Raw genomic sequence first — 23,172 nt, forward strand, 5'->3', positions numbered from 1 at the left:
GGCAAGAGGATGTGATAAAATGGGCTAGCGATATGAGAGAGGGTTGAGAAAGCCTGCCTTATACTATTTCGATCTTTTCTATCAACGTTTGTTAAAATGTTTAACAGTTGATTAACAATGTAACTGTATATATAATCTGTGTGATCCTTTAGGATCAGTAATTGGAAACGGTAAAACTGTCAGGTTATGTAGCAGGTGGTTTGGAATTGTTTTACGGTAAAAATGAGTATTAATACATGCCAGAAACTTTGTTATTAGCTCGGCGTAAACATGAGGAAGTTTACAGTTTCACTCCAAGTATGTATGTGGTATTTTATTTATCGGTAACTACTGGATGGATCTAAACCAAATTTGGTAGGTAGTTTGTTGTTAAAAAATAAATCGTCTAAATACAAAGATTGCTATACTTAGTAACAAGGTATGTCAGGCACAGGTTCGGTTTGTATGTGGTACTTCATTTCTTGGTAACTACTGGCCGGATCTGAACCTAATTTGGTGGGCAAGTAGGCCTTCTCTACGGAATATAGTTAGATTGCGGAATTTAAACGCGACCGACAAAGCCTGACCGGTGAACCTCACTCTGGGCGCCCTATCAAAGCAGTTACGGATAAAAATGTCGCAGCAGTAAGAAATCTAGTGAAAGAGAACCGCCATATCCATACGAGGAAATTTAATAAACCTTGAAGATTGAATCAGCTCGAAACCAATTCATAATAAAATATTATTTTGGCCTTCCCAAGCGTTGCAGTCGCTGGGTCCCACATATGTGCTTACGCCTGAGCAAAAAGATGACCGCGTGAATTGAAGCGCTATTTGCTTAAAAGATTTTCGCAGGGGCAAAGTAAAGAATTTTATACTATCGTTACAAGCGACATGGTTTTACAACTGTGACCCCGAAACAAATAGTAATCGACAGTACGGTGTTTTCAGAATGAAACTCCACCTTCGAAAGTTAAACGAGCACGGAGCGTGAGTAAAGTTACGGTGGTATCTTTTTTATCTAAGACCAGCCATGTAGGTACTATACGTTAGATAGTCGACTTATAGTAAAAAGAGTGGTATGTTACTTCCCAGACTATACGTACGTGTACGGCACATGTGCACTATCCATGCATAAGCCGTACATGTGCACATGTGCATTTGCATGGATGAAGCACATATTTATATAACTCATGCCTAAGCCGTTATGTTCACATGTGCATTTGCGTGGATGAAGGACACGTACATAACCCGTGTATGTGCACATATGCATTTGCGTGGGTTATGCACACGTGCATAACCCGTGATTGAGTCGTGCTTGTGCACATGTGCATTTGCATGGATGAAGCACATATTTATATAACCCATGCCTAAGCCGTTATGTTCACATGTGCATTTGCGTGGATGAAGCACACGTACATAACCCGTGCTTAAGCCGTTATGTGCACATGTGCATTTTCATGGATGAAGCACACATATATATAACCCGTGCATGTGCACATGTGGAATTGCGTGGATGAAGCACACATTTATGTAACTCGTGCTTAAGCCCTTATGTACACGTGTGCATTTGCGTGGATGAAACACACGTATATAACCCTGATTAAGTCGTTCATGTGCACATGTGCATTTGCGTGGATGAAGCACATTTAAATAAGCTACTGCATATGTGTATGAGACGTCCATAACACCTTGCAAGTGTATACTTTTACTTTCATTCTCCTAGTATTTAAAACATGCAATATGGTTATAGTATTTTCCTCCAGGCGGTATTATAGAGACTTTTCGACGAATGACAGCTGAATAGCAGTTAAAACTCCGTAACGTCCGCTGAGCTAGTATATAAAATCAAAGGTGGCAGCACTGTAGTGATGTAACTACTGTCAGATAGTTCGTAGGTTTACAAAATTATTTTCGTGACCGATTACAGCAGAATATGTTGCGTTATTTCTTACTTGGCAAACATGTCAAATATACTTCCTAAAACTTTGCTCATTGCAAATAATAAACTCCACAAGTAAAATTCTCACTGACAGTTATTAGTTACTTCTGATATACTTCGAAGGCGATATCTTTGGTGTTGTAAAACTGGCCACCTGGAATCTCTAACTAGGTAAAAAAAGTAGGGTATTCGTAGCTGGCGAAGAAAAATAACCAAGTTACTTAGTGTGTCCATCCCCATTGGTTTATTTTAGTCGCGATCTTCGTATATACGGTTGGATTACTTACCTCCTAGAGGTGAAGGAAACAACCGTCGAATTATTTTTAAACCTCCACGGAGGTTGGCACACCAAATTGATATTATCTGTTGACGACCCTGCTATTTCTCTTGGCTAAACGATTTATTAAGTTACTCTCCTTTTCGGAGGGTAGCTTATATTTGTGACATTATTTTCACTCATCATCTCTGCTCCTATGATGGCTACGTCCAACCCAGTCATCTCAAAAAAGAAGACTAAGATACCCACGAAGAAAGTCAGCAGATCTCAATACCGGCCTGAGAACTTTCTTGTCCCACTGGGGCGGCCCACCACCTCCGGCGCTACTACCGAGCGACGACCATCTTCAACTAACCTGTCAGTGCCTGACGTTCCATCTGTTGCTCCACCGCAGAACGACAATGCTATGGATTTTACCCTGGTTACTACACCCAAGCGACGTCGCTCGTCCTTGGAGTCCACACTGAGCCAACGACAATCATCAGACTTCCCTCCTTTACCAATGAGCAACAGATTTGAGCCTCTCTCTACTGTCACAGCTGACGGGTCTCCTGGATCGAGCCAAGACCCAAACCCACCAAAGAGGTTAAACCACCACCTATTTATATTTACGGCGTCCAAAATACTTACAACTTTACCAAAAGCCTTTGCAAGACCCTCAGAGAATCACCTCAGGTTCGGCATAACAAAGAACGTATTGTGATTCAGGTATCTTCTAGGGACGATTTCACAACTATAAAAAACTACTGCGAACAGACGAAAACTGAATACGCTACTGGCATCGCCAAAAGTGACCGACCCGTAAAGGTTGTCGTTCGCAAATTACCCATCGATACCGACGTCGCTGATCTTCAGTCTGCACTATTCACTTTAGGTTTTAAGCCGCTCACGATCCATCAAATGTCTCGTCGGGGCCCCACTGGTGGAGATAGAGTCCTCATGCCACTTTTTCTCATCTCCCTCGAGAAAACTCCAAATATACAGGAGATCTACAACATATCAGGATTGCTTCATTATAAAGTTTCATTTGAGCCTTATCGGCCGCCGAGTGTTCTGCAGTGTCACCGCTGCCAACGTCTTGGTCATTCACAAGACACTTGCAAAGCTCAACATAAGTGTGTCAAGTGTGGGCAAAGTCATTTTACGAAAGCCTGTGCCAAACCAGATGCATCTACGCCAGCAACCTGTGAAAATTGCGGAGGGGACCATCCAGCCAATTATCGCGGTTGTCCCGTCTTTCGCTCATACTCAGATGCTCTCAAGAAATTAACTCCTTCTGGCCGCAGCTCCGGTCCTACTGTATCAACTTCACTGGACAATAAGGCACCTCGCATCGACCGACCTCCACAACCAAATCAGGATGCTCCCTCTACGTCCAGCACACCAGATAGTGCATCTACACCATCCGTTAAGGACTTTAACCTCCATTCACTCCTCACATACATCAAAACCTTCAATTTTGGCCGCATTATCTCTCATATCAAGAAAGGATTTACTAGACTTCGGGAAGCCACGGATCTTGCGTCCAAGGCTGCTGTCGTCATAGAGACATTTGCTGACATGATTGCTGATAGCTGCTTCTAACCAACCACTCATTCATCACATTATAACTGTTGTAACCTGGAATGCAGATGGTCTTACCGACCAGAAGCGTCTCCTAATTCGTTTTCTAGCAGAACATCAGGTCGATATCATACTTATACAGGAAACTCACTTCACTGCCCAGGTTACACACTGGAGACTGCCCAACTACCAATTATTTCGCCTCGATCGAGTTCCAAGGACGGAAAGGAGGATTACTGATTGCCCTGAAACGAAGTTTCAAGGCTAGACAACTCCTTTTACCCCCGTTACACACACTAGAAGCTCTTGCTATAGAAGTCTTCCTCCCCGGGATTCCTCTCATATTGGTCACGGGGTACCGTTCTCCAGCACATGACTTAGATCCCAATGATTTCGACGTCATCTCGACCTTGGGCCCCAAGATCATCTTGGCAGGGGACCTCAATGCAAAACATGGGGAATGGCACTCCAGACGTTCCAACGAAAACGGACGAATATTACACAGGTATCTGCACACATCTCCATTCATTGCCTATGGGCCACCTGATCCAACTCACCATCCTAAAGCAGGCGGAGAACCGGATGTGTTGGACATAGTTCTAAGCAAAGATACCATCTTAGCTACACGTCCTTACGTGATCTCAGCACTGGACTCAGATCATGATCCGGTCCTTTTCAAAATTTCGCATCGTCATATCTCCCGTCCTGCACCCGTTCATATCTCCCGAACTACGAACTGGGATGTCTATAAGCAGGAATTAAACTCTTTGCTCGACATAGCCGCTCGTCCAAATTCTCCTGCGGAAATTGATCAGGCGGTCGCCCATCTCACACTTGCTCTACGTATGGCTGACTCCCTCAGCACATCAATAATTCCTGACTCGCAGTCCGATCCACACTGTGACTCTCCAATATTTCGTCTTTATATCCATCTCAAACGCTGGGCTCGAAGTACTTGGCAGCGCACTAGACATCCACTCTACAAAACACTATGGAACACCTTAAGCCGCAAAATCAAGACAATCACTAGAAGACAAACCGAGCAGTACTGGGAGACACTTTTTCGTGGGGTCACACTTAATGACACTAAAATCTGGCAGTATTCCCGCCTTTTCCAGCGCCGAGAGACTTCTCGTCAAACTCAAATACTGCAAGGTCCGCATGGGGTCATACATGACGACCAAGGGCAAGCAGACTTATTTGCTGCATCTCTAGAGCGCCAGTTTACACCTAATGGGACTCCTGTCGTTCCTCACATTCGGCAGGACGTTCGGGCCACTATGCGCATGCTCCATTTTCAACCAATACTTCCCCTGCCTGAGGTCGTAACACCAAGGGAAGTTGAGCGTCAAATTTGTCACTTGCCCAACAAAAAAGCGCCTGGAGTTGATCAGATCCGCCCAGAACTACTGAAACATGGGACAAGGAAGCTACTCCTCTATCTTGCTGCTTTATTTACAGGCATCCTTCAGGTTTGCTACTTTCCCCGTGCTTGGAAAGAAGCGAAAGTCATTCTTCTCCCTAAACCAGGTAAAAATCCGACTCTCCCAGAAAACTATAGACCAATTAGCCTATTATCTCATGTGAGCAAACTCTTCGAACGAGTGCTTCTCGCCCGACTTCACGAGCACGTCACCACTCTAGATATACTCCCCCACCATCAATTTTGTTTTCGTGCTAACCACAGCACAACAAGCCAATTAGTGAGGGTAGTCGACTATCTGACTACCTCTTTTAATCGACGACAATATGTTGTAGGTGTATACCTTGATATCTCGAAGGCGTTTGATAAAGTGTGGTTACCAGGCCTCATTTATAAACTTCGCTTACAGGGTTTCTCTTTACCTTATCTCAAACTCCTCACTTCATACCTCTTTCATCGCTTTTTCCATGTCTCTGTGGGACAGACCAAGTCTGCTCCCAAACCAATTCAAGCTGGTGTGCCTCAAGGCGCGGTTCTTTCGCCTCTGCTTTACACCTTATACACCGCAGACTTACCCATTGTGCCACACTGTTTTCCTGCAACATACGCCGATGACACTGCTTTCTTTACGAACAGCAGCAATCTTCGTCTTTGCTACCACTACATGCAGCGCCAACTCAATGTCTTTCAACGTTGGGCTACCATCTGGCGCCTAAAAATCAACGCGGATAAGAGCGTTGCAGTCTGCTATAGCAAAAGACGCAGCAGAGCCATCCATCGTTTATACTATGACAACATTGAAGTTCCGCACCGTCTGCATGCTAAATACTTGGGAGTTATATTAGATCGAGGCCTTACTTTTGGTCTTCATATCAGGGACATTAAACACCGAGCCCTTCGAAAATTGTCTGCCCTCTATACTATTCTGCGTTGCAGTGCCTTAAGTCATGAAACAAGACTCCACGTCTTTAAAATAGTAATTTTGTCCACAATCACCTACGCATGTCCAGCATGGCAACATGCGGCACTCTGTCACCTGCGCACGATCGAGAGTGTGCAAACCAGGGCAGCTCGTATCATAACAGGCCATGACCGATATACGCGTAATCGTCAACTTTTAGAGGACTTAAACATATATCCTATCCGGGACGTGTTACATCAACACCATACTCGTTTTTGGGCCAACCTCCCCCGCCACGTGAACCCCGCTATAGCAGCCATTGGCTTAGCGCATACACACCGACGAACTTACAGGACGCCACGGTTGTAGCATAACTATTTACCCACACTCTCCCCCTCACTGCGACAGTTGCAGCTGAAGGTCACATGACGTCGTCGTATCTCATATTCTAACTCACCCCCCACAGGTCTATTCATTTTCTTTTCTATAGCTGTCATCGAGTCAGGGACTTTTGTCCGACACTCGACACAAAACCCCACTTTCAAGCTAAGCTGGTGTTGTAGTTGGTGTTACTGCGTAAGGCACCAAATACATAAACTTTTTTTCGTTGCATCTCGAACATACTTTTACATCACCTCTGCATTACTAGGAAATCACCTGTATCCTACATGTAAGTCATCGGGTACTTCGTGTACATCACCTATGTGCTACGTGTAAATCATTTCTGTCCTACATGTAAATCACCTGGGTACTGCGTGTAAATCACCTGTCCTACATGTAAATCGCCTGTGTACTACATGCAAATCAAATACGTGCTACGTGTAAATCAACTGTGCAGTAGGTGTAAATCACTTGTGCAGGACATGTGCATTGCACATGTCCAGCGCACATGAAGACGTTGAATAGGACCTGTGACGCTTATGTGGATCACGTATACAGGCGTGCACTTATATAGATGATGTACATGTTGCATCCGTGCATTTGTACATGTACTATATGGGTACTGTACGTGCATTATGCTGTCTGGGTTATTGCCTTCCGAATGTCTTTGAAGTTTGGAGATTTTGCTACCGAAAATCTCCGCTGTCCCACTTTCTTCTCAATCACGACAATGCACGTCCACTCAAAGCATCAAAAACTTTGGAGTTTCTACATAAAATGGAGTTAGTATTCTACCGCACCCGGCTTATTCTCCAGATTTACTTCCATGTGACTTTCCTTCTTCCCAAAACTCAGGAAAAAGCTTCGAGGGCGCTACTTTCCAACAAGTGAAGTGGCTGTCGCAGCGTATAATGAAATTCTGATATTCCAAAAAACTAATTTTTAAAAAATTTTGACCCCAGGGGCCTATTCTACCATTGAACTTTGCAACTTTTCACTTTGTGTTTTGCAATTTGTGGCGAAGTTTATGTTCCACGAAAAAAATATTTCTGCAAAGTGAAAGGTGAAAAATGCAAAGCTAATTACAAAGACTTTGCAGAAATATCTGACTTTTGTTCCATCATCATTTTAAAACTGAAAAGTGCAAAGCAAGAACTTGCAAAGTTGTATCGTATTTTGCAAAGAGAGTTTGGCTTTGTCTGAATGATTGATTAAGAGCCATTGTCGTTTGGAAATGTTTCGGAGGTTATTACATTTATCAAGTAATGATGCGATTTTTAAGAAAGTGTAAAGAAACAAAATCAACTTCCACGGCATGAATTTGTTACAGTTTAAAAAATGCTTTCGCTTCACAAGAGAGCAAGTAGAATTTGTATTGGAGTAGGCTACATTGAACCGGCTTTGGAAAGAACAACAAAACGTAGTAAAGCCCTTACAGCAAGACAACAAGTATATCTTTTTCTTCATTTGCTAGAAAATTGTGCTCAAATGCATGGATTAGAACAAATGCATGGTGTTTCACAAGCAACTCTTTGTAGAACAGTATATGGTGTTTGGTTTGATTTAGTTTAACGTCCCACGTTATGCCTGCTAGGCTAAGGAAGATATGAACCTACTGATTATAACGAAATCCGAACCGCTTTGGTCATTCAACTGTACCTCCACCGGGAATCGAACCCGGCACCACGCGAAGCAAAGTGCATAGTGTTGTTGTTAACTCTCTTATAAACATATTTGACCTTATGCAAGGTCGTTCTGACGCGTGATTAGTGCCATACTAGAGAATTCGACTAATATGTTTCCTGCAGTAGTCAGACTTTTAGTGTGACGCTAATCATACGTCAAAATGACTGCATAAGCCCTATGTTTCCAGATATAGAATAGTTTTGGTCAACTTGTTGTCCTTAAATGAACCGAACAATATATTACGTTTTTCTTTGACCACTTGAAGAACTGCTATTTTCTTCTCATCAACTTCTTTTTACTCATTTCTGAAATAATTCAGTAAAATTCTTATTACGAATCTTTGCAAATTAATAACTAGAATACAGCACCTGAAGTCGCACTTCAACAATCAACTATCACTTTGCAAAGACCTTGCAACTTTGCAGTTGCAGTACATCAAATTGCAAAGTTCTTTTAAAATGATGGTGGATCTTACCTTTTCACTTTGCAAGTTTTGCAAAGTGAAAAGTTGCGAAGTTCAGTGGTGGAACAGGCCTCTGGTATTAAAGAATGAAAAAGTACTGATGCTTGTGGGGACTAATCTGAGAAATTGTAAAGGTTTTATGTAAATAAATAGATTTTTCAAAGAGTATTGCGGTACGCCCCTCGTGGTATATATATATTTACTAGCTGAACCTGCGCTCTCTACACAGCGCATCATTCACATATGAACATAAATCTCCTTGTTATTCCTCACATCTGTACATGTCCCTTTACAGACACAAGTGAAAGACGTCTTGATAAAAAAAAATGGCAAGAGATAGTATAAAGGGGAGATTTTGTCGATTTCTTTTTCAATATCTCGCACTGTTTGCAAGATTTGAGCCTACTTCCGGTTGGAGTTTTTAATTAATGTATGATTAGTGTTTTCTTTCTTCTTGCATGCAGTATGTAATAAGCAAATACAATACACACACAATTAATTATAATGTCAGTGATATATGATGTTCATTGGGCAAAACACTCCAAACAATGAAGATTCAACTTACTGTTAGAGTGGAGAAATGGCTATCCTTCGTTTTTCATTATCATTTGGCCATGAAACAGACGCTTGATAGGTATGCAACCCATGTATACAATTATGTGAAATAGGAATGTATAACGTGTAGGATATGATGCTCTAGTTTTTTAATTTCAACACTTCCAGTGTACTCGTAAAAATGTAATAAAGAAAAAATGGTCATGTTTTTAAATATTCGATTAGAACTGGACAATCTACACAAACTATGCAATCGATCAGTGAAAACGTCATCTTTCTAGAGCCTGTAGTTTCCGAGATCTCATTGTCGAAAGGATTGGCCACAAACATATAAACGCCCACAAACGTATAGTTTAAAAGAACACCAAAGATGGGAGCATAATTGATTTGCATTGATTTTGGAAAAGGCTTATTAAAATACAAAGGCTTTGAACAATAACTTTTTAAAAATAAACTTTATATGAAAAAGATCTACTTAAATAATTTATTTAAAGTACACATAGTTTAAAATATTTGTTTGTTAAACGTGAAATCACAAATAACCGTAAATCAAAAGTTCGAAATTAAAGAGTATAGGTTGGAACTCAGGCGCTTTTGATGCATTTTAATAGATATATATAAAATTTAAAATTGTCAGCTATGATGTCATTGTATCTCAACCTTTAAAACGTTTTTCTTTTCTATTCTTGATTATTTTTTTTATGGATGTAATCACATGTAATCACTTTATGTAATCACATTTTCCTCTTATGTTTTTCTCATGCCGTACTTTTTCAACAGAAAAATATAATATATAATTTAGATTTAATTTTGAAGTTAATTACTACCAAATAAAAGAATTAATTGACACTGCTTTTTGTATGTTATGCGTATGAACCACTCAAACGCACATTTTGGTAAGCGTCACTTCCGGGAAATAGAGTTATTAGGAAGGAGTTGTATAAGGTGATTAGACGTCTCATTTTAGCCGGGATAGTCCGTTTTTGTCAACCCTTGTCGTGTCATTTTCTGAATCTGAAAAGGGATATCTAATGTCCTGTTTTTGAGCAAATACGAACAGTGTGTCCCGTAATTGTTATTCAGACTATGACTAAATTATCAGAAAAAATGTTCACTCTCGTTAAAATGACTGTATATAGGGCTATCTACGTACCAACTCTTATTGGTAATTACTAAGCCGCGGGGGCTCAGTGGTAGAGCGTTCACCTCCGGTGTTTGGGGTCCGTGGTTCGATCCCAGCTCACGCCATGTAGACTTTGTGATGGACAAACACCGTGCTCGGGGGTTTTCTCGGTGGTTCTCCCGTTTCCTCCCACTTTCTTCATTCCACCATTTCACTCATTTCTCATTATTACCGTCTCCATTAGCCTAACCGGCGTAACCGTGGGACGTTAAACTTAAAGATTTCATTTCATTTTTATTGCTAGGCCGTGCCTGGAATTGGTAGTTGTTGGATATTACTCGGGAAACGCTGTGGCATCACCTTTACTTATGTATTTCGTAACTTTAAAACACTGTGGCGCTCATAACCCAGTTTGTGAATTTTACACCTTTTTTCTTCTTCCCTCCGTGCGATTTATGCATCCCATTTCTCAGGTAGAAATTCTGGTCTCGTCAGGTTGCGATCAAACCACAGAAGAGTGTGTAGGTAGTTTAATTTCGGAAATTTATCTGCAGAAGGAGGGCAAAGTTGTTTGGGCGTGTCATTGCATTGAATTGCATGGGAATGGTCAACCTTCCTTAACAGTTTACTCGACAGTTAGAGAAAATATGACACACCACCAGAGGCGTCTTAACCAGGAGGGCAAGGGGGCAGCTGCCCCCCCTGAAATTTTCATGGAGGGCAAGATACTCGTTTTGCCCCTCCACTTTCAGACTGTAAAAAACATCACACAAGAGTGATTATATGAACTAAGTTTTGTTTTTTATGACAATGTGAAAATATTATCTATTTCAGATTCACCTTTCTCCTTGAGATATGAGCCCGAACGCTTTTTCTGACCCTGTGATAGAAAAAATTAGGAAAAAGAATTGAAAATTTACTTTATTTCCATTGGTGTACGTTCTCAAAACGCTGTAAATCGAGATTTTAAAGTTCAAAAAAGATAATACTTTAAATGCTTAACAGGACATTTAAATATATTTTCCATAAATTTAAATTATTCTTATAAACAATATGCAGAGTGCAATAACTTTTATAGTGAGGAAATATGTATCCCTTGTGAGTACTAATTAGTGACAGTATTTAGGACGTTCTTGCTTCAGGAGTGGAGAGGGCGGGTCATGTTCACAAACGTCAGCAAGGACACTTCCGACAAAGATGTATGCGAGGGTGGGTCCTGGGAGTCCAGACCTCCCCAGAAATCACGACTTTTCTGTATATTTAATTATATAATCTTTCCTCGTATTGGATTTGGACCCTCGAAAAAATTTGGACCCCTTCCGAAATAAATTCCTGCATACGTGCCTAACTTCCGAACAGAATTTACAGCGAAAAAGGTTGATTTCGTGAACGAGGGTGGGCGTGGTTTCGCGTGTTCCAAGTCCTGTTCTTCTGTGAAAAGTTTTACTGTCAATATTATGTCAGTAATTGTTATCTCTATGACCTAATTATATGAGTAATATGTAAAAATATCAGAATCAATATTTTTCATTACCATTGGGTAACGCTAATGGAATAATTGCAATAATCATATCAGAGTTCCAGAGCACATTTTTTTAAAAGTAAAATTCTATATCATTCCTGAACAAAAAAGACACAAGAAACAATCAGAAATTGCTATTACATATATATATATATATATATATATATATATATATATATAGTACAGTTTTTAAAAGAATATCGTAACATTTAGAAATTAGATATTATAGTATACTTGTTCGTAGTTGAGTTAGTGCACCAACCACGTTGGTGTAATAATACTATTTGTTTTGGTGTTCCTCTTTTATGAATTTTGTTTTCCCCATGTTGTGTGCCTTTTTATGCAAATACGGTATAATGTTTTGAGGCACAGAGTCATAGGCGCCGGAACCCCCATATTTCAATTATGTTTTCGTATCCTTATTTCTTCAAAGTACTTTTTCCAGACTTAGTTTTAGAAAATGACTACTCAAGTGCGTTTTTATTTTCAGAATATAATATTTAGTTTTCTTTAGTAAAACTAGTGTCGCCAAGGAAGTATTTTCCGTTTGGCAACTTTTATTAAAAAGAGGAAAGAGAATACCTTTTTTTCTCCTGCTTCCAGCTTCAATTCTTTACTGGTGACTATTGGTAAGCATTGTCGTCCTGGATCATTAAAACAAACAGGAATGGACCTTTCTTTCTAGCAATTCTGGAAGCCCTCTGAACTTTTCCTGCTAGAAGTTGCAACGCATAGTAGTTTATATTAGGGATGGCCACATTTTCCGGAAAAACGGAAAATATTTTTTTCCGAAAACCGGAAAATTGAAAACGGAAGACGGAAAATTTTCTGGAAAAACGGAAACGGAAAGTTTTCCGGAAAACGGAAGACGGAAAATTTTCCGGAAAACGGAAGACGGAAAATTTTCCGGAAAAACGGAAACTGTGATTTCCGGAAACCGGAAAACTTTTTCCGGAAATGGCCATCCCTAGTTTATATAGGGGTTTATGACCCCTGGTTGCACAAAATCAACCCTGCTTCCCTTCCTTTTTTCTGTTTTTTTCTATATTTTCAAATATTGAGTTTTGGTCATTTTATGAAGAAAACGCAGTCAGTAACAACGTAATTCGTGTCGTGTCGGTGTGTTATAGTGTTGACAGAAAAAATAAAACATTACTGTGGTGACAAGAAGAGGAGCGTGAGTTTTAGTGAAGTGTTTTAGTTTTATGTATTTATTCATTCATTATTTGCATGTAACTAGTGTTAATTGAATATTTGAAAAATGGATCGTTTTATAGTGAGAACGAAAAAGAAAAGTGCAAAATGAATCTTCTATTTCAGTGATTGACAATATTTATAGTAGTCTTCTATTATTGAGGGAAAGCGAGATGAAATTTCAATGCCGTCTTCATGTACAGACAGATCTATATCAAATAAAAGAACTTTCAGGTACATTGGGGTGAGAAGTTTCCTTGGTTGTTTTATGGCGCTAAAGTAGACGCGGCATTTTGTAAAATTTGCAAAGACGCATATGGGAAAAAACTTTTGAGATTTTCATAAAAAAAGGGAGTTAACTGGTTTCCGTAATTGGAAGAAAGAGCTGAAAAGAATGAGAAAACATGAAAGCTCTAATTGTCATCGAGAGTCGTTTTCAAAACTACATGTTTTGTACAGCAAGGTCAGTGTATCTTCCCAGCTCTGATGGTAAAAGAATTCAAATGGAAGAGAGTAGAATTGCCCTATTGAAGATACTTTCTTCTTTGCATTATTTGGCTGTTCAAGAACTTGCTATAAGCGGTCATACTGACGACAAAATCAATTTCAATCATTTGCTCCCACTGGCGTCTCTGCCATGTAAAATTTGGGGGGGAGGGACATCAAAGAAAGTGATTTAAATAGTACTACCTAGCCCAACCTGTTTATTAACTTCGATTATATTTGTTACCTTTCTGCTTACCTTCACGGACCCCTAAGGTATATCAAGAACTCGATTACAATCGTTTCACAGCCTGAATATTATATTCCAAATAAATATAATTATTATTATTTATATGATATTCTGTCGTTAGTAAATAAATTAAATTAGAATAAAATATTGGCGGAACGCATCCCCCTCGTCCCCCCGCCAGAGACGCCCGTGTTTGCTCCGATTAAGAAGTGAGGCAGCCCTATCCTTAAGTTGTGGCTTGAACGAGAGAGAGAGAGAGAGAGAGAGAAAATGGATATCACACGATATATGTAACGAAATGTTATCAATTATGAGTAATGCTGTAGTGATGCAACTTGTGTCCACTATAAAATCCACACAGTAGCGTAATGCAAAAATGTCGGGCCCACCCGCAGGATTATTTTTTGCTCCCCCCCCCCTCCAATGCCCATTAACTTCCCACTATATTATGTCCCTGTAGAAGACAATCATTAATAAATCCATGGAATATAATAAAATTAAAATTAAAATTAATTAATATTATAAAATTAATGTAATAAAATTAAAATTTAAAAAAGGCAAAAATTATTTTCCCTTAACCTTCGAGTGCTAAGATGATTTTTTAAACTGATGTTGTTAGAATGGATGAATTTTCATCCAGAGAATATTTTTCTTCACTTTTTGTAGCCTATACCGGTAGTTCTTTGCATTGCTACTTGGTGGGCCCCCAAACTCTGCGGGCCCCTCAGTTACGCCACTGAATCCACAAAGTATTACGCTATGATTATTGACGAAACAGCAGATACTTCAGTGAGAGAACAGATTTCCTTTTGCTTTAGAATAGTCACCAACGATCTTGAAATCGATGAAATTTTTCTAGGCTTTTACTCAACAAATGACACACATTCAGACTCTTTTCTAAATAATTCAAGATGTTCTTCTGCGTTTTAGTCTGGAAATAACGTATTGTAGAGGCCAAGTGTTATGATGCACTTCCAATATGGCTGGCGTACGTGGAGGACTTCAAGCAAAAATTTCTCAATTAGAATCGAGGGCTCCTTATGTACATTGCTTTGCTCACTCTCTTAGCTTGGTTGTTCAAGATCTTTAAGAAATGTGACAAGCTGTCGAAATGTCCTCAATCTGGTTAAGGAAATAATTGTTGTTGTAAAACATTGCTCTAAGAGACTGACTTTCTTTCATCAACTGCAAAGTGAAAATGATAAGTCGATTAATTTACGACCGTTTTGTCCAACAAGAATGACAGTACGGCATGTCTCTCTTCAGTCATGTTAACTACCTTGAGCTTATGGATTTCATGTCAGAGCAATCTTTATCAGATAAGTAAGCCGCTGGTGCCAAAAAACATGACTTCCTGGTTCAAATGCACTCATTCGATTTCTTTTTTCATCTCGCATTGCTAATGAAGCTGTTTTGTCACATAGATAGCGCAAGTCGATCGCACAGATAGCGATAGCATTACAAAAGAAAACTTTATGTATTCAAGATGCTGTAAATATGATTTCAAGCCTATAGCTCATTTTGCAGAATTTCCGAACAGATACTGACTTTGACACGTTCTGGGCAGATGTAGTAGGAAAAGCAAACAAACTTGGGCTTTCAGAACCAGCTCTCCCGCGACCAAGAAAACTTCCAAAACGGATCAATCAAGATGATAATCCCCATGAATATGAAAACCCACAGCAGCTATATCGTCAACAATACTTTGAAACTATTGACTCAGCAGTACAGTGTTTAGAATCACGGTTTGATACTAAAATAAAACATTTTCTAGGGCTCTGGGAACGGTTTATCATTGGTGAAACAAATAATGTTAGTGCTATAGATGAATTTTACAAAGACGATATAGATACCGAACGGTTCAAACTGCATCGTGATATGCTACTTGATATTCGCAAAACACAAACTAACTCCCAACCTTTCCGAAATTTCGCATGTGTTCTTAACTTCTTAAAGTAAAACACTTATATGTAAACCATGTCGCCAGAAATCGGTAAGTTTGTCCATTATTTTTGACGCTACCATCCACTACTTGCACAGCGGAGAGATTCTTTTCTTCTTCAACACGACTAAAGTCCTATCTACGATCTACCATGGGACAAAAACGGCTCAACGCGTTAGCAATTTTAAATTGTCATCATGAACTTTCTGCAGCACTCGATCTTGATCTTATTGCAGACGAATTTATAATGCGCATCGAATTTCGCAGGAAACCTTTGCTATGAGAAAGAAATAATTCTCCGTTTGACACCTACAAACCTGAACCTGGAAATTAAATGAAATCTTTGAGTTTTACGTCCCACGTTTATGCCGGTTAGGCTGAAGGAGACGGTGATGGTGAGTAATGAATGAAATGGTGGACAAGAAAGTGAGAGGAAACGGGAGAGCCCCGAGAAGACCCACGCACACGGTGTTTGTCCACCACAAAGTTCACTTAGCGGGGGCTGGGATCGAACTCGGGACCCCTAGCACCAGAGGTGAACGCTCTACCACTGAGCCACCGCGGCCCCAAAAACCTGAACCTGGATGGAAGAAAATCAACTAAATACAAATAAGTTAATATTAACATAATATTATCTATATATATAAAAGAGAACGTACAAAATCCTTTGTCCGCTCATCACGCTAATACGGCTGAACCAATTTCTTTCATTTTTGGGGGGTTATTAGGATTTGGACCCTAGATGGTTTTTATCATATCACTTTAATTTTTAATTACCAGTGTCTTGAGATAATTGACCATTCAAGTGTCCATAACGTACAAATCCTTTGTTATTAGTTCATCATAGGTAAAAATAAACGTATTTATATGCAACCCGCATGACCGTGTCACTCGGCGGGTTAACATAAATGACAGGCGATATACAGCGGAAAATAGCTTGAATCTTCTGTTTAAAATTTTTTAATTGATTTGCTTATTTTTACAGACACTTTTACAATATGCCAGCACCGGGATGACCGCAGCGAAGCGGGGCGGGTTAACATAAATGACAGGCGATATAATGTTAAGATTTACTGCAATCTTCTATGGTTTTTATCATATCACTTGAAAGCGAAAAAGTAAAAATTATCTAAGTAACAAAGTTTATTGCGTTCCGGGGTGACCGCAGCGAAGCGGGGTGAACGCTGCTAGTAATTTAATAAGAAATTTAAAATTTGGTAGTCATATTTTATTCCTACATCTATTTTATTGTCTTACTAGCAGCGTTCACCCCGCTTCGCTGCGGTCACCCCGGAACGCAATAAACTTTGTTACTTAGATAATTTTTACTTTTTCGCTTTCAAGTGATATGATAAAAACCATAGAAGATTGCAGTAAATCTTAACATTATATCGCCTGTCATTTATGTTAACCCGCCCCGCTTCGCTGCGGTCATCCCGGTGCTGGCATATTGTAAAAGTGTCTGTAAAAATAAGCAAATCAATTAAAAAATTTTAAACAGAAGATTCAAGCTATTTTCCGCTGTATATCGCCTGTCATTTATGTTAACCCGCCGAGTGACACGGTCATGCGGGTTGCATATAAATACGTTTATTTTTACCTATGATGAACTAATAACAAAGGATTTGTACGTTTTGGACACTTGAATGGTCAATTATCTCAAGACACTGGTAATTAAAAATTAAAGTGATATGATAAAAACCATCTAGGGTCCAAATCCTAATAACCCCCCAAAAATGAAAGAAATTGGTTCAGCCGTATTAGCGTGATGAGCGGACAAAGGATTTTGTACGTTCTCTTTTATATATATAGATTGTATTATTCAAACATTGGAAGTGTTCAAACTTTTTTTTTGTGCCTCCCAGCAAAAATGTGTGTATTCTTACGGAAGATAACACTCCCTTTTACAAACACCTTTTATATACGAACAAATAGTGTTGTCCAGTGGTCGAAGTAAGACGTTATGCGGTGGTATGCCATACCGCCTCTGGTTTTTCAGTGATGAAGGCATACCGTCTCTGGTTTTTCAATTATTAAATCCATTTTTATATGCAGTAATTGACGAATAGCTATGCACGTAAAAACATTTTATTTCTTATGTAGAAATAATTTCGAAATTGACAACATAGACATATTTCTTACCTTTTCCCTACCTTTTGTTTTTAAAATGAGGTGTCTTCAAAGAAGTTCACCTAGTTTACATTTCGATAGGTCATATTGAAATGTTTCTTTGTTGTGTATGTATGTCTGTGTGTGTCTTCTTGCTTTAATGCATATAAATGGTGTGTTTTGAGCATGGGAGGATTTAGGGGTTGACTGCTGTGGGAGCGGACCTTCCGCGTGTTTGGAATAATCAACAGTCGGGTGGGGGACCAGGAGTTTCCCCCCAGGAAATTGTTAATATCCTCATTCAGATTTTCAATATTTTCGTGTATAACTCTTTATAATACAACATAAGGCGATATTTTTCCATGACCCTCCTCCTCCGCGTTACTACGGATAAGTTCTGCAATGGTTTTCAGTTATTATGTAAATAGAATGCAATCTATTAGGCAACATGCCCTCACTGCATTTCAACATTTAGATAGCCGGTATGTCGAATCAAAATCGTAATAAAATATACTGCCTCTGCTTTTTTTTCCACTTCGAACACTGGTCATGTCCCATTGATGTCCGTTATTGAGGGGCTTTATTATACTTGCAAAAATTAACTGAACCTATTATGCGATAAAAGGCTAAGCAGTTTATTGGTTATAGTGAATTCTTAGCCACTATCGTTTCTGAATTGTTGCAACTGTATTGTGGAATTGACTTGATTATCATTCATTGTATCTTTACAGCAGTAAGGCTATATGAGACGTGGATCTACAATTGAAGCTGAAATCCGACCCACTGTCGTTCAATGGTCTCCCACCGGAAATCGAACCCGGGACTCTGTGTACCAAATGCACGCGCTAGCCACTAGACCAGAGGGGAGGGCTGCAACTGTATTGTGACGAGCTGTCAGTACTCCATTATTGACGCACAGAAACGAGGAACGTAAATAGTGAGAAATTGAATGAAAACTGTTAACCAGAACGGAGCGGGGGGGGGGGGAACTTAGGCTACAAGATGTTTACGTAAATCCACTCTGATTAAAACCAGTTGGTTTTCAACCAACTAACCCTGCATCCATTGTTCCAATTTAGAGAATTTTAGAGTAGTTGAGCTCCCCCCCCCCTCCAATGTTTTCTTCGTGTCGGCGCCTATGCACAGAGTGTCCTATCTAACAATCAATTTATTTTCTTCATATTACCCAAGATACACTAAATCAATAGGTTTTTTTTTTTTTTTAATAGCAGATACGACAGCTCTTCTAAATTTTAAAGCAGAGTAGAAACATTTCGTTTAATTTCCATTATACAAAAAATGAAGTGAAATCTTTCAGTTTTACGTCACACAGTATGTCGTGTAGGTAGAGATGGTGATGAGAAATGAATGAAATGGTGGAATGAAGAAAGTGGAAGGAAACAGAAGAACACCGAGAAAACCCACGCACGTGGTGTTTGTCCTCTACAAAACTCACTTGGCGCCAACTGGGATCGAACTAGGGACTCCACGCATCAGAGGTGAACGCTCTGCCATTGAGCCACCACGACCCAATTCTTCATACAACGACACAATGCAAGAAACCAAGGAGTCACTATGCTTGCTATGCCCTAGTATCACAAACTAAATCCCAGGTTTTGCGTTGCGTTGACGCAAACCGTTGTGAATGTACCCGCAGGTAGAACATGTTCAGAAAATTGGTATGTAACATTGAGGGGCCGCGGTGGCTCAGTGATAGAGCGTTCACCTCTGGTGCTTGGGGTTCCGGGTTCGATCCCAGCCCTCGCTAAGTGAACTTTGTGGTGGACAAACACCGTGTGCGTGGGTTTCCTCGGGGATCTCCCGTTTCCTCCCACTTTCTACATTCCACCATTTTCATTCATTACTCATCATCACCGTCTCCTTTAGCCTAACCGGCATAACAGTGGGACGTAAAACTGAAAGATTTCATTTTCAAATTGGTATGTAACATTGTATACCTAAAACCAGGGGTGCCCACGGGCGGGTTTCAGGACGCTGGTTGTGCACATGATATTACTTGGAAAACAATTCTTCATTGAAGAAAATGCATTATTTTCGATGATTATTCTGAAACTATTTCAAAATGCTTGTAATTCCCCAAATCCCAAAATTTGATATTCCCCCTCCTAAAAATTTACCTCTGGGTTCGACGCTGGCTTACTGTGTAAATTAATACCAATTTTCTCTGCATTTGAATTCTCATTAGAATTAAGTAATGGGAGCTGAAATCTTAGTAATAACAACTGAATTCAAGATTTCAGCTTACAGCTTTAAGTCTAGAGTCTTCTATATCTCATTGTGTTTGTGTTCATTCAAATTACTCTTCGTGTTCATACTTTTCACTGCATGCAGTACGGATCATATCAAGACATTCCCAATAACGCACCATTGTATACTAAGAGGGAAATATTTATGGGAAACTTTGCGCTGTTGAAGGGAAAATCCTTTCTTTACTGTTCTTTTAATTCGGAGTGTCATGTGAATCACGTTAGTTGTTTTGTAGTGTTTTAATTGCTGAGGGAAACTAGATTGTATAACAATATGTACATGAACTAGTGGGAAAGTCGAATAGTACGTCAGTTATGGCTATGAAGCAACAATGTAAGTTTTATTTTTTTCTGTAATTTTGTTGTGTAATAATCTATGTTGTACGTAAAAGTATTTGCATTCTTGGTCAGGTGATTGTAAGTACAACAGACTAAGTGTGTTACATGTAGTATTGTGAATCGTGCATGTGCATGACATCTAGAGGCCAAGTGGGTAATTTCCGTGGAATAACGTTGCAATGGCGACATCTGTTGAGGGAGAAATGAAATAGGTTAACATCACAAAATAATGATTCAATTTTGTTTTCAAGTGAACATCCTTATTAAATTAGTCTTGTAATGGATTAAAAAAAATCGAATTCAAAATTTCAGTTTATTTACATCGTGATTGATTTATCGATTTTGAGTTTAATGTCCCTTTCAGCAGCGAGGCTATAGGAGACGGGACCTACTGATTTACGTAGAATCCGAACCACATGAGCTCCCGCCGGGAATCAAACCCGGGTCTCCCACGCTTTATTTACATTTTCATGATATTTTTACATGCCAAATAAAACGTGTAGATTCCCCCGCACTTATTTTTTCCTCGATTGTAATCAGTGTTTCTTTTGGGCACACTTCTGGGGAAGGACTAAGCCAAGGTGACCAGAATTTTTACTTCCAAAAACGGGACGCATACGAATCGGCGACGGGGAGGAGGGGTTAGTATCTGAATTCCAGATTGCATTTTGGGACTCAGCAGTGTTTTCAATTTACAAAGTACACAAGTAAGAGCTATAACACATTTTCTAACATAAGTACTACCCCCCCCCCCCAAAAAAAAATAATAATAACTACTTGAAAACTCAGGATTCCCACTCAATTCTCACTTGAACCACGAACACTCAATTCCCATTTGAAAATTCAGAAGTTCACGGCTGAACCTTCCCAACGAGTGTTGGTACGGAAGAGTGTAGAATTAGCATTGACCATTTATATTTTGAATAATAATTACGGGACACCTGGGTCATGTTTGCTTAAAAACGGAACATTTAGGCGCCCCGTTTGAGAATAAAAAAAAGCGGGGAAACGGTTGAAAATAAGAGACTGTTCCGGCTAAAACGGGACGTCCGGTCACCTTGGACTAAGCTCCTCCGAGCCAGATAACCGCTCTTCCTAAAACTAAGGTAAATTAAGTTACAATTAGATATCACACTGAAGCGGTGCCAGGTCTACAAATCTATTGTAAATCTAGGGCCGGATTTAATATTTTGTTGCCCCTATGCCGGAAAAATATTTATCGCTTCTCTCCCTCTGACATACAAAATGTTAATATAAGGGAAAATAAATAACTAAAAAACTAATTAACTAATTGTATGGCCTGTGCAACCCGGAGGTTCAATGCAGCGTTCACGAGAACTTGCCATTGACTTCTATCCTTAGCCAACTGGAACCCATTTCTACTTGGTGTTCCTATTTCTGCGAGATCCATCTTAATATTATCCTCCCATTTTCGCCTAGGTCTTCATAATGATCCTTTTATGATTGGATTTCCAATTAAAATCTTTAAAACGTTTCTACTTTCATTCTGGCTACATGACCTGCCCACCTGATGCTCCTAAACTTGATGACCCTAACAATATTTGATAAATAATATAAACAGTGGTGCTATTCTAATTATTTAACAAACGGTTCTGTGTTTACACACACACACACACACACACACACACACATATATATATATATATATATATATATATATATATATATATATATACAGTGGCGGATCCAAGGGGAGGGCTATAGGGGCTATACAGAGAGTATACAAGAAGGTGCCAAATTTTGAGGAATGACAGTCTGAGTCATGACAAGCAATCGGTCGAGATATCGATGAAAAGACCAATTTATTTCGTACACATTGCTTCATTAGTATCTCTAGAACTAATGAAGACATCAGAATCATTCAAAAACAGGTAGATAGCACACGTAATAGGCATTAGATACGTATCGCACTCATCACACTCACCGATTCCCGTATCCTGAACAAAATCCCGAAATTCATTTTAAAATTTCTGTCTGCCCATTGAATTGAAACAATTCAAAACTACCTGTTTTCACAATACAAGCAAGCGGGAAAAGTACAGAGGTGTTTTCACAAATTTGTTTGGCTTCTTTCTTTCACTCTTGGCTAGGTCATGCGCGTGTGTGTGCGCGTTTGTTTATGTTGGGTATAACAAACAGTTCTGCGAACTCGAAATATTTTAGCAACCGGTTCTAGCGAACCTGTGGGATCCGGTGCGAACCGGCTGAACAGCATCATTGAATATAAACTATGCAGTTCCTCATTATGGAGTTTTTGCTATTCCCTATTCCCGTTTGTTTTGAATCCTAATATTCACCTCAGTATTTTATTATGAAATATTTTCAATCTGCTTTCCTCCTTCAAAGTAAGCGACTATGTTTCGCAACAACCATACAGTACAACTGGTATAAACTATCGTTTTATATTTTACGTTCCAAATCTGTGGACAAAATTCGCGACAACAAAAGATTTTGAACTGAATGATAACAGGAATTCCCTGCTTCTGTCGACAATTAATTTCTTCATGTATATGATTTTCGTCTATTAATATTGATCTTAGATAGACCTATTTGAAAGTGTCCACTTTGTCGAAAGTATTATTTAGAGCTATCCGTAATTTGCAATATTTCGATCTCTGCGAATTTCCATGTATTTAGTAATATCAAATAAATAAAATTATTTTATGTACCTTTGTTTCAACATTTTAGTATACATTGTAATGAATTTTGGCATAGTGATAGGGTGTGAGGCGCACATGTGTATGAGCGCTAG

The 23,172-nt window shown here is 39.4% G+C and overlaps 1 protein-coding gene across 5 annotated transcripts in view; it reads left to right on the forward strand.

Annotated features, from left to right (window-relative positions):
* The window catches only part of mip40 (Myb-interacting protein 40), a 346,121-nt gene that overhangs the window by 210,841 nt on the left and 112,108 nt on the right, over positions 1-23,172 (forward strand). Inside the window, exon 1 of one of the 5 annotated variants that reach the window (XM_081771265.1) lies at positions 20,243-20,394. The exons of the other annotated variants lie outside the window; for them this stretch is intronic. Coding sequence (XP_081627391.1) covers positions 20,376-20,394 — 19 coding nt within the window. The 5' untranslated portion in view covers positions 20,243-20,375. Of the gene's footprint in view, positions 1-20,242; positions 20,395-23,172 lie in introns of those variants that run through there. 5 annotated transcript variants of the gene reach the window in all.

This window comes from Thermobia domestica, chromosome 9 (genome assembly GCF_964235325.1).
Source record: "Thermobia domestica chromosome 9, izTheDome1.hap1.1, whole genome shotgun sequence".
NCBI lineage: Eukaryota > Metazoa > Arthropoda > Insecta > Zygentoma > Lepismatidae > Thermobia > Thermobia domestica.